Genomic DNA, 12,543 nt, shown 5'->3' on the forward strand with positions numbered 1-12,543 from the left:
CATCATTTCCTGGCAAATAGAAGGAGAAGAAATGGAAGCAGTGTCATATTTTATATTCTTGGGCTCAAAGATCACTGCAAATGGTGACCTCAGCCATGAAATTAAAAAATCTTTTCTCCTTGAAAGGAAAGCTATGGCAAATCTGGATAGCATGCTAAAAAGAGACATCATCTTGCTGACAAAGGTCCATATAATCAAAGCTATGATCGTGAGATTTGGACTACAAGGAACACTGAGGACAGCAGAATTGATGCTTTCGAATTTTGGTGCTGGAGAAGAGTTTTGAGAATCCTTGGTCAACAAGGAGATCAAATCAGTTAATACTTAAGGAAATTAATTCACACTGTTCGCTGGAAGGTCAAATATTGAAACTGAAGCTTAAATACTCTGGCCATATGGTGAGAAGACAGGACTCATTGGAAGGATCCTGATGTTGGAAAAGATTGAAGGCAAAAGGAAAAGGGGACAGCAGAGGATGAGATGGATAGAGAGTGTCATGGAAGAAATGAACATGAGTTTGGACAGACTTCAAGAGACAGTGAAGGATACAAGAGTCTCTGCCTGATAGGCTACAGACCATAGGGTCACAAAGAGTCCAACACAACTGAACAACAACAAAACGATGTTGCTTTTAAAGGAAAACAGTTTGTGTGTGTTTTTATCGTCCTAAAAGCCCAAACATTTGCATAAGCGAGGCAGCAAATAATTTTCTACCAAAAACACTGGGAAGAAGCATTGTAAATACATTTAGCTATAAAAATATGTATAAGAATAGAAATAGGGATAAGAGCAGAGGGAATTCCAATTTTAACAAAGACGCATTTAATCACAGAACAATATTTTCAAGCTAAAAATAGAGTATAGATACTATAGACATGAATCATATGACTCTAGACAATTTTAATAATTCGAACTGAAAATATCAATTCAAGGGACACTGAGATCTGAAGCTGATAGGGACCTTAGTGATGATCTAGACTGACTTTTTCAATACTCATTTTAAGTTCCCTTAAATCTTCGTTAAACTTTATCTATATTAGCCTAAGTTATCCAAATTCTGTTGTTCTCCTATTCCCCAATGAGTTTATATGACTGTGAGAATTGTAAGGTAAGTCAATATGACATGGAAAAAACAAACCTAAGATCTGAGTCTTCATCTTCCTTCAATGTTATCTGTTTAATAATATTGCTCTATGCTTTAAAAAAAAAAGAACCTAGTACTGGGTCCACACTAAACTTACTCAAGTCTATTGTTGCTAGAATAATTAAGATTTTTAAAGTTTTAATTATTGTTTTAGAATAAATGATTCAGGTAAAGAATAAAATCACATGTTTATTGGATAAACCATATTACTGAGGAGAGAAGCTTGTTTGGGTCAGTACTTTAAAATGTGTAATTTCTCATTTCAATTTTTGCAAAAGTGAATCAGAATCAGTCTTACCTATAGTTTCCAGCATGTTTTTTTAGAAGTTCAGTTTCTCTTTCAAATGTCTAAAGGTGTCTGTTACTACAATCCTATGGATAGAAGAAAAAAAAGAAAATGAAATGCTCATTTGATGCAACTTTTAAATTTTACTCCAAAACTAAGCACTCTCATACAGATTTTGATACACATATTCATTTCATATTTAAAATGCAGCTGATTACAGTCTAAGGTAACCCTTTCAAGGGACAAGAAAAAAGGGTGTGTTAATTTGGGGACACAAAGTGATCTAACATCTGCATAGTTATATTATTTGCATAATGAAGTATAGATTGGCAATCTATTTTAATCAAGGTCCCAGAAGTTCAATTGCCAAAATATTTCTTTCGGGAATTTCTATTCAGATCTAACTAGGCTTGTATTCACATATCCACTACCAAGTTAAAATACTAAATATTTATTTGCTGTAGAAAGTAGGGGGACAGAGAAACTATATACTCTGGATAATCACAAAAGCCTTCTGATTGGTGTCCTTGCCTCCAGTCTCTCCCTATCCAACCAATCTCCCATACAGTCACGAAAGTGACTTTCCTAAAGTATCAGTCTAACCATGTCACCTCTCCTTTTTTCTCCAACCCTCCACCACAACAGTTAATAAATTGCTATGGCTCCCTAATATCTCCAATATCAAATTATAGTATTCTCTAGAAGCTGTGCCCTTCCCATATTTCCTATTTTCTCATGCTATATTCCTGTTCATAAGCTCTATGGTCCAGTATTACCATCCTACTAGTTGTTTCTTGCACATTGTAATTCATCTCCTAGTCTGTGACTTTGCAATATAGGTCACCTAAGCCTAGGAAGCTTTCCCTTTTCACCTCTACCTCTTGACATCCCTAGCTTCTTTGAAGACTCAATTTAAGTGCCACTTCCTTCCATTATTATTGTCTTTATTATTTCTTTATTATTCCATAATAAACTTTAAATGGATACATGCCCTGAATATTAAAGATCACAGCACGAAAAATTAGAAGTAGATCATATACCTTGCACAGCTATGAGTAGGAGATGCAATCATAATGAAATAATGGATGGAAGTAATTACAAAAAATCATTTAAATAATTTTGATTACATGAAATTGAAAAGTTTCTGCACAGACAAAATTAAGGCCTCTAAGAAGCAAAGTGGTCAAATAGGAAAAGAAAATCTTTGTATCACATTTCTCATGTAACAGTTTAGTATCTAAGATTCATAGGTAACTAATATATATATATACATATTTAATATATATTAAAAATATAATAATAATATTATAATATACACACATATATGTATGTCAATATGTGTGTATACCAAATGCCATTCCCCAGTAGATAGGTGGTCAAAGGATGTGAGAAGTCCTCCAAAGAATTACCAAATATTAATAACCACATAAAAATTGCTCTAAATCACTAATAATAAGAGAAATGCAAATCAAAACAACCCTGTTTCCCCTCAAAGCAAATTGGCAAAGATGAGAAAAGATGGGAATAATAAATATAGTACTAAAGTACTGGTGGTAAAGATGTTAATCCATACAATCATTTTGGAAATGAATTTGTAGTTATACAAAAAATAGAGTAACTAAAATGTTCATAGTCCTTGACCCAGAGATTCCACTACTATACATACACTTCAAGGACGTCCCTATTAAAAAGAAAGTCTTCTTACATATACCAAAATATTTAGAGTACATTTTTTTGTAGTACCAAATGACTAAAAACATAGTAGATGCACATCAGTTAGAGAATTGCTAAACAAACTAGTACATTTATGTGATAGGCTATTACTACACTATAAGAAATGAATGATGAACACAGAAAAGCATTTGAGAAGACTTCACCAGAACAGACTGCAAAGTGATATTACCAGAGCCAAGAAAAGAATTTACTCATTGACCACAACAATGTTCCACTGGCACATACTATTACACATATTTTCACAATTTTTGAAGTATGGATCAGTTTTGCTGATTTATTTTTCTCTTTTTTCCTTAAAATACTATTTGCTATATGAAATGGAGGGTAAAGCATACAGGAGGAAATTTAGGCAATGTAAAAACAAAAAATAAGAACTACATATACATAGAGAGAGGGGGAGAAAGGGAGATAGAAAGGGTACATAAATGTAAAGTAAATAAATGTATATACCCATACACAAGAGGGGAAAAGGGAAAAAGATAACTTTTCCCTAGGCTAATCTTCAAATGACATGATCTCAAAATCGTTAGGTTCAAGAATGGTACATTAAAAAAAGAACTGGACTTGGAGTCAGGATATGAGTTCAAACCCCAGTTCTCATGCCTACTACCTGTGTGATTATGGGTAAGTTATTTTAATCTCTCTGTGCCTCACTTTCCTCATCTGTAAAATGAGGAGGTTGGATTAAATGGACTTTGAATCCAGCTCTAGATCCATGACCCTAGAATTTCTTCACCATCTAGATTGTCCTCTTCTGGACATTCTCTAGCTTACTAATGTCCCTACTAAAATGTGGCTCCCAGAAATGAGCAAAATACTCCAAATATAGTCTCAAACGGTAGAATATAGTGTGACTATCATCTCCTAACCTAAAAAGTCTCCATTAATACAGCTTAAAATCATATTAGCTTGTTTTAGTTGCAAAATTCCACTGCTGTCCCACACAAAGTATGAAATATTTAAGTCTTTTTAGATGAATTGCTACCTGGCAGTACCTCCCCTATCTTGTACATGTGAAATTGATTTTGAATGTTTGCACAAGACTCTCTCTACATCTCTAATAAATTTAATTTCCAATCAGCCCAACAGTCTTGCTTGTCAATATCTGTATGGATTCGATGTCTTTTGACATTATCTCTTCCACCTTTGTGTCATCAGCAAATCTGATAAGCATCCCATCTATGCCATTATACAAGTCATTGAAAGAGACTTGACTTCTTACTGTTCTTCCCCAGCCTTTGTTTACTCCAAGATTTAGCATTCCTAACACAATTCCTACAGTCATTGTGATATTTTGATATGCATCCAATATTACCTGTCCTTGCTTCCCTCTTAATGCGTACAGCTTTTAAAAATCTAAGTTAGGTGTGGAAATTCTTATTTATATGTGACGTCTTAAGACAACTCCTTTTTTGTTTCCCCTTCAGAATTGCTTCTCTCTGTACCCTTACAATATAGTTTAGTATCCTGTTTGGGCTGACTTCTACAGAATTTTAGGTCATGAGATCCTTCCTATCCTTTTGCTAAACACTTTGAAATTTGTTTTCCCAAAAATCTACCTAATGTCTAGCTTACCTCTCCTTCTCTACAGTAAATTCCAAAATGGAAGTCACTTCTCCCTGGATGAATGGTGAGAATTAGATCCAAAATAGTAGCTCTTTTTGTTGTGAAAGATAAAAATATCTTTAAGATAAGTCAAGGAATGATTAGCTTCTTTGCCTTTAGCAGAGTATTAGATGTTTAGATAACTAAAAGTTTCTCTCTTTACTATATCCTGTGATCTCTTTTCTGCACAGTACCTTGGCTGCTGGAGTTAAAGGATGAGTAACAAGGATAGAAGTTCTTAAGTTATCCTCCTGAAGGATCTAATGGGTTAGGTATTCATTGAGAGTTTCAAGATGCTGAATATATGGATACCCTTTGCGAAAGGATGAATAAAAAAAAAGAATGTATTAAGTACTTAGTATATACAAGTATGAAAAGGATATTCATTCCCTGCTTTCAAGGACCTCACATTCTAATGTGGGAGAACACACATAAACACCCGAAATTTATAGTCAAAGCTTCCTGTCTCCATCCTACCTCCCCTCTATCTATCTTTAATCTCCTAATGCACTACCAAGATCATGTCACTCTTTTGGAGAATACTAGATGCAAGATTTTAGCTTCCTTAAAGCTGTAAGGGACCTCAGAGATTGAGTCTAAATACCTCATTCTACAAAGGAGAAAAATCAGGCTCAGAGATAAGTGATTTGCCAAGGGTCACATATCTAGAAAGCGTCTGAGGAAAGATTTGAACTTGGGTCTTCCTGACCCCAAATCCAGCATGCCACCCACTACACCAGACTGCCAAAGGCTTGGCATTGTCCTCCTAATTAAATTTAAAGTCCCGGCCCTATCATTTAAGGTCTTCCACAATCTGTTTCCAACCTCCCTGCTCAGTCTTATTTCTAACTACTCCTCTTTTCATATTATATGTTACAGCTGATCTCTAATTTGTCCTAGCCTCTGTTCTCTTCATACTTGGAAGGAAAGGAAGAGAACAAGCATGTATCAAGTGCTAACTATGTGCCAGTCACTGTGTCAAGAGCTTTAAAAATATGATTTCATTTGATCTTCACAAGAATCCTGTGAGATAGGTGCTATTCCTATTCTCATTTGAGCATAACAAGTGTCTGAAGCCAGACTGAAACTCGAGTCATCCCAACTCTAGGTCCAGCACTCTATCCACAGCACCTAGATGCCTGTAGACAACCAGAGGCAAGGGTTCATCCCAAGCCTAGTGGTTAAAGTAGACTCCCTCCTCCCATCTCTCTATTGATGTCTCTTCATCTCTTAAAGTCCCAACCCAACTTTATCTCCTGTAAGAAGGTTTTCTTGAGCCTATCACCACCCTAATATAAAATTGATCTCTCACAACCACAGACATATTGATTCTGTCATGACTAACTTTGATAGACCTGGCTCTTCTCAGCAATACAAGGTTCAAAGAAAGCTCCAAAGGACTCATGATGGAAAGAGCTATCTACATCCAGTCTGGAGTCTGAATGCAGATTGAGGCAAAGTATTTGCTCTCTCTTTTTTTCTCTTCTTTTTTGGTTTTGTTTCTTTTTTCTCAGGATTCATTCCATTGGTCATAATTCTTCTTTACAACTTGACTATTATATAAATAAGTTTAATGTGAAGGTATATGTAGAACCTGTATCAGATCCCATGCCATCTTGGGGGGAAGGGAGGAGGGGAAAGAGGGGAACAAAATTTGGAACTCAAAAACCTGTGAAACTCTTGTAAACTAAAAATAAAAAAAATCTAAAAAAATTTAAAAAATTGATTTCTCCTTCCTCAAATTTCCAATAGTATTTTACCTTGATTTTCTTTGCCTCGTAGCACTGATAGAGCTTTAAGGTTTGCAGAGCACTTTACAAATATTCTATTTCAGTTTATCCTCACAAGACCCTGGGAAATAGATGTTACTAGTATACCCATTTCACAGATGTGGAAATAAGACCAATGGAGGTTAAATGACCTGCCCAGGGTAACATAGCTAGTAAGTATATGAGGCAGGTATAAGAATACAATGAAATATAATTATGTTACAATGAGATAAATAGGGTTTTAGAGAAAACATGGGAAAACTTGTCTAAAATGATGTACAATGAGGGAAGACACAACAAATTATATATATATATATATATATATACATACATACATACATGTATATGCAGAACAAGCACAACACAATGAAAATGAAAACAACAAACCTCAGGTCACAAGAATGGACAACACTGGCATGAAATGATTCAAGTTAAAGCACCCTTCCTTTCTGTTAACCATTGGTGAACTAAAACAAGCAGAAAGTCATCTGCGCAGTGACAATCATCTCATTAAGGGGCTTATTTTGTTTAACTGTTCTTGGTAAATATACTGCACAGAGAAGTTTGTTTCAAAGTTTGCCCCACAGTAGCTACAGTTTCAAAACCAAATGTATAGATTAAAAATAGTTTAAATATATTTGTAAAAGCCTACTCTCACCAACTATTATTTCAATAATATATTTTTTTAAAATTAGGAACTGAAGTTAACATCAGTGGCCTAGAATTTAAAGACACCAACTTCCACTATTTTGGGAAAAGCAAAGCAAAAGCTTAATAAATGCTTATTGCCTGACAGACTCCCTACATCAGTGCTGCCTCCTGGTACAGTAGGTCATAATAAATCACTTTCAATGAATTTTTAATATTTCTATCTTTGCTCATTTGGGAATGATAGAGCCTTAAGGCAAGGAAATTAATTAATAACTAAAAAGTATTGTCAATATAATCAATATTTTAAGAACACTGAGCCAAGTGTAGCACCTGTGTATGAAATTTGAAAATCATTTCTGGAAACATGTAATGCATCAAGATAATGCAGAAATTCATTCATTTGGCAAGTATACATTAAATGCCTACTAGGAATAAGGCACTATACGACGCCCTGAAGATGCAAAGGAAGGGGAAGGGCATAGGCATTTATATAGTGCCTATTTTGTACCAGGCACTGCTAAGTGCTTTACAAATGTTATCTCATTTCATCTTCATAACAACCATATGATGTGCTATCATTATCCCCATTTCACAGTTGAGAAAACTGAGGTAAACAGATTTTAAGTAACTTGACCAGATTCACACCTAGTGAGTAACTGAGGCTAGGTATGAACTTAGGTCTTCCTGATGCTAAGCCCATAATTGGATCCACTGTACCACCTAGATGCCTCTGGTTGAAAAATAAAAACAATACAGTCCCTACTCTCAAAGAGCTCACATTTTACTAGAGGAATACAATATAAATTACTTTTTAAATACAAAATATATAGAAAGCAAATATAAAGTAATTTGGAGGCCAGGAAGGAGTGCTAACAATGAGTGAGATCAGGAAAGGCCTCATGATGGTAGAGGTACTCAACTTGTGCTTTCAAGGAAGCTAGAGATTTCATGATGCAAAAAAATGAGGAGGGAGTCCTTCAGGGGTAGGGCATAGTCTGAGCAAAGTCATGGGGACAGGAAGCAAAATGCCATGTACTGGGAATTATAAGTAAGCCAGTTTGGCAGAAATATAGAGTTGTGAGGGGGAATAATGTAAAATAAGCATGGAAAGGAAGGCCGAAGCCAGATTGTGGAGGGCTTAAATAACAAAGGACTTTGTATTTTATCCTGGAGGCAATTTGAGTAGGGAAATGACATGGTCACATCTAAGTCTTAGGAATATCAACTTGGAGCTGTGTGAAGGATGGATTGGAAAAGACTGATGAGGTGGGATGACCACTTATGAAGCTCTTGCAATAGTTCAGGTAAGAGGTGACAAGGACCTATCTAGAGTGGTTTTGGTAGAGAAATCTGAAAATCTTGAGATAGGATTCACAAGATTGGTGAAAGGATGAGAAAAAGTCAAGAATGACAGAGATTTAAAATATGGGTGTGTGGAAAGATGGTGGTACCCTTCCCAAAAACAGCAAAGTTAGGAAGAAAGCTGGGTCTGGGGGAAAGATAATAAATTCTGTTGTGGATATGCTGAATTTGAGTTGACTAGGGAACATCTAAATGGATTGGTCCAGCTGACTCCTGGTGAATTGGGAGTATAATTTAAGAGAGAAATTAGAGCCGAATATACAGATTTGGGAATCATCTACAAAGAGATAGTAATTGAACCTGTGGGAGCTAATAAGATCATCAAAAGAAAGTATAAAAAGAGAAGAGATGAGGGCCCATGGGAGAGCCATGCAGCATGTCTATCCTTCAGGGAGAGGCAATGGATGATGAACTTGCAAAGAACACCGGAGAGGAGTAGTAAAGCAGGAAGAAAGACAAGGAAAAGAAAGAATTGTAGTCTCCTACACTAAGTGAGAGGATCCAGGCAGACAGGATGATCAACAATGTTAAACAGTGCAAAGAAGTCTAGAAGGAAGAATATTGAGAATAAGCCACTGGATTTAGAAATTAAGAAACTGTTGGAAACAGTTTCAGCGGGGAGACAACTAAACTTGAAAAGTCAGTGGGAGGTGGGGAAGTGGAGATAATGAGGACAGACAGCTGGTTTTTCCAAGTCATGTAACTAGAAAGCAAAAGAAAGAGAACAGGCTGATAGCTTGAGGGGATAGCATGGTAAAATAAAGGTTTTTGGTTTGTCTTTGGATAGGGGGACATCTGGGCAAATTTGGAGTCAAACTAAGGAAACAGTGGCTAATGAGAGATTGAAGTTTAGAGAGAAGGCAAGGGTGATTAAAGGGACAGACCCATGAAGGAAACAGTAGGGAATGTGTACAAAGAACCAAATAGTGGAAAAAGTTCACCTAGACAAAGAGGAGGAAAACCTCTTCCTTAGAAACTGGAATTGAGAAAAGAATGGGGGTGGGGTGATGATGTTGAATGGATTAGAGATGTCAAACTGGAAATGAGGCCATCACAAAAGATGGCTTTTAAGGTCTACACAAAATATAAGGATAGATGTTTTAAGAAGTAAGGGCATAAGGAAGAAATGTAGGTGGCCTGATGAGAAAAGAAAAGTTTTAGAAAAGGACTGAGGCTACAACAGAAAGTCAATCAAGAAAGAATAAAAGGTTTAGGATGTAGCCAGATGAGACTTTTTTGTGGTAGATCCACAAAACAGAGTTGTGTGAACTTCTTCTAGTTGCATTAAGCAGCACATTAGTAGGAATAAAGAATTTAGATATTAGAAGAAACCCAACTCTGGGGCTCAGAGAGGTACCAGTCATGACTAAGAGAAGAAGGGATTCAAGAGTAAAGGACAGTGTTAAAAAATGAACTGATTAAATGTAAGAAGATTTTGGAAAAATCTGGTTAAAAAAACTGGTTAAACGTAAGAAGATTCAACAAAAGGAAAATAATGCCAGAGTAGAAGTGCAGGTCTGGGAAACCAAGAGGGATGGAGTGAATGGAGGTCACAGTGGGGAGGAAGTATAGTTTTAAGAAGAGTAAAATAGAAGGGAAGATGGAAGGATAAAAAATCATGAACAAAGAAAGGAACATCAGAGCTTTCTATCATGAAAGCTGAACATTTATGCGTAATGATGAGACCAAGCTACATCATCTCTACGTGAAGCTAATGCTGAATGAAGATTAACGAACTGCTAGCTGAGGACATCTGAGGGGATATCAACATGGACTGAAGTGCTTTAGCACAATGGCAGGAGTTGGAATGGAAAGATTATATAAATAAATCTCCAAAGAAATCATAGTGATACTGTAATTCACATGCGTTAAAGACAAAAACACACTTAAAATGTCAGAAAAAATAATATTACATATTTTCAGAAAATTGGTTGCCTCATTTGATTGTGGCCTAGCTCTCTCTCTCTTCTCGTTCTCCATATATATATACACACATATATGTGCATGTGTGCATGTATGTACACACACATATAACATGCATATATGCATGTTTACACATGCAAATGTATAGATACATATATATCTATATGTATAGGTCATTCAGGGTACAGGGAAGAAAATAGAGGTAACATCTCCTATTCACAGCCACCTAAGTATTTGATTCCAATTCTGTTAGAACTAGGGATAACTAGACAAACGAGAGAGAGAGAGAGAGAGAGAGAGAGAGAGAGAGAGAGAGAGAGAGAGAGAGAGTGTCTTCGCTCTTTGAACAATTTCCTGGGGTGTATGGGGTGTTCAGGGAAGACAAGCACCTCTGGTGTGAGGGCTTGCTGAGTCTTTCAGGGATGCTCACTCACTTTTGGTGTCCAGCTTCATCCAACTCTCCCTTGTGACTCCAAGAAGCTACAGGGCATGCAATTATACCCTGTTAAAAACATCTGGACAGATGAGCTAAACCAGGTTGAGGGGAACCAACAGACTTCAAACTTGTCAATGAGTCAGCGGAATGTCTACTCCAAGTATGTGAAGACTTCTCCTGACAGAACAGGCAGATGACAACAATTTGTCCAATAATCACGAAGGTGGCTTGCTGAAGCAGACACTGTGGAGTACTTAGAGCTTGGTCAGAAATCAAAGATAGCCAAGGTCATCCACTGCATCTTGGGCTATCACCAGTGATCCTGAGTTTTGTCTTGCCACTGAACTTTGATGACCCTGGAAGACTGAGGCTGAGGACTTTGTACAACTCTGCCTCATTTAAATCCCATTTCAAGCATGAGTCAAGACATCATCTCGGGATGTCATTGGTCTTCTTCAAAATGAAGGATAAATAATTGTATCCTATTTATTATATATATACACATTACATATGTGTGTGTGTGCATGCGCATGTGTATCTCACTTTGTATATATTTGTTTGCATGTTGTCTCCTCCATTAGATTGTAAACTCCTTGAAAGCAGGGACTTCGTTTTTCTTCATTTTATATCCCCAGAGTTTATTGAACACAGTACCTGGTACATAGCCCAACAAATATTAACAAATGTTTATTTATTGATTGATTGAAATATACATAGATAGAAAGATAGAAAATTTAATAAACGTGCCAGGTACTATCATTGAGGATGCAAATAAAAGCAAACAAGATAATCCCAGCCTTCAAGGAGCTTATATTAAAAAAAAGGAAGACAGCACACAAAGGGCAGCTAAGTGTCAAAGCAGATAAGAGTGCTGGGTCTGGAGTCAGGAAGACTAATCTTCCTGAGTTCAAATCTGGCCTTAGATACTTATTAGCTATGTGACCCTGGACAAATAACTCAACTCTGTGTGCTCCAGTTTTCTCATCTATAAAATGAGCTGGAGAAGGAAATGGCAAGCCACTTCAGTATCTCTGCCAAGAAAACCCCAAATGAGGTCATGAAAAGTCAGACATAACTGGAACAACTGAATACCACCACATAAGGGGGAACTGGAATATATTCGATGAGGAGAAGAAGCCTCATGCTGTGCAGATGGCATGGTTCCAAGCAAGTTAAGATGAAAGTTTACCTATCAGAGGCTGCACCCCTGGTACAAATATCTACGAACTACCATGATGATGATGATGATCATGATAAAGACAATGATTTAGCCAAAAAGTAGGTGTTATAGTATCTATCTATTGACCTGTGGAATCATTTGTAGCCAGTGAAGGTTTTCATCCTCTGCTGCACACAGGACTATGTATAAGACTCTTAAATGGTAACAGATTTACTAGAGATATGATGAATTTCCTAGTAATTAAGTGTATACAATTCTCAAAGAATAGGTTAGTTCTATCAGTTCTAGAATAGACATATCAGTTGAATTAATTACTTGCCACCATGTGGAAAATGTTCTTGCTTTTTTAACCTTAATTTTCTTTTCAATGTTACAGAGTGTGGCTTTCTTTTTAATATATCAATCAATCAACAAGCATTTATTAAATGCCTAATATGTCCCTGTAATAGTATT

The 12,543-nt window shown here is 36.3% G+C and overlaps 1 protein-coding gene across 11 annotated transcripts in view; it reads right to left on the bottom strand.

Annotated features, from left to right (window-relative positions):
- MPDZ (multiple PDZ domain crumbs cell polarity complex component) overlaps positions 1-12,543 on the bottom strand; it is a 228,186-nt gene that overhangs the window by 193,449 nt on the left and 22,194 nt on the right. For all 11 annotated transcript variants that reach the window (XM_036737847.1, XM_036737846.1, XM_036737842.1 and 8 more), the window contains exon 2: positions 1,443-1,516. In XM_036737847.1, coding sequence (XP_036593742.1) covers positions 1,443-1,458 — 16 coding nt within the window. In that variant the 5' untranslated portion in view covers positions 1,459-1,516. The remainder of the gene's footprint in view (positions 1-1,442; positions 1,517-12,543) is intronic.

This window comes from Trichosurus vulpecula, chromosome 9 (assembly GCF_011100635.1).
Source record: "Trichosurus vulpecula isolate mTriVul1 chromosome 9, mTriVul1.pri, whole genome shotgun sequence".
In the NCBI taxonomy this organism is placed as follows: Eukaryota; Metazoa; Chordata; class Mammalia; order Diprotodontia; family Phalangeridae; genus Trichosurus; species Trichosurus vulpecula.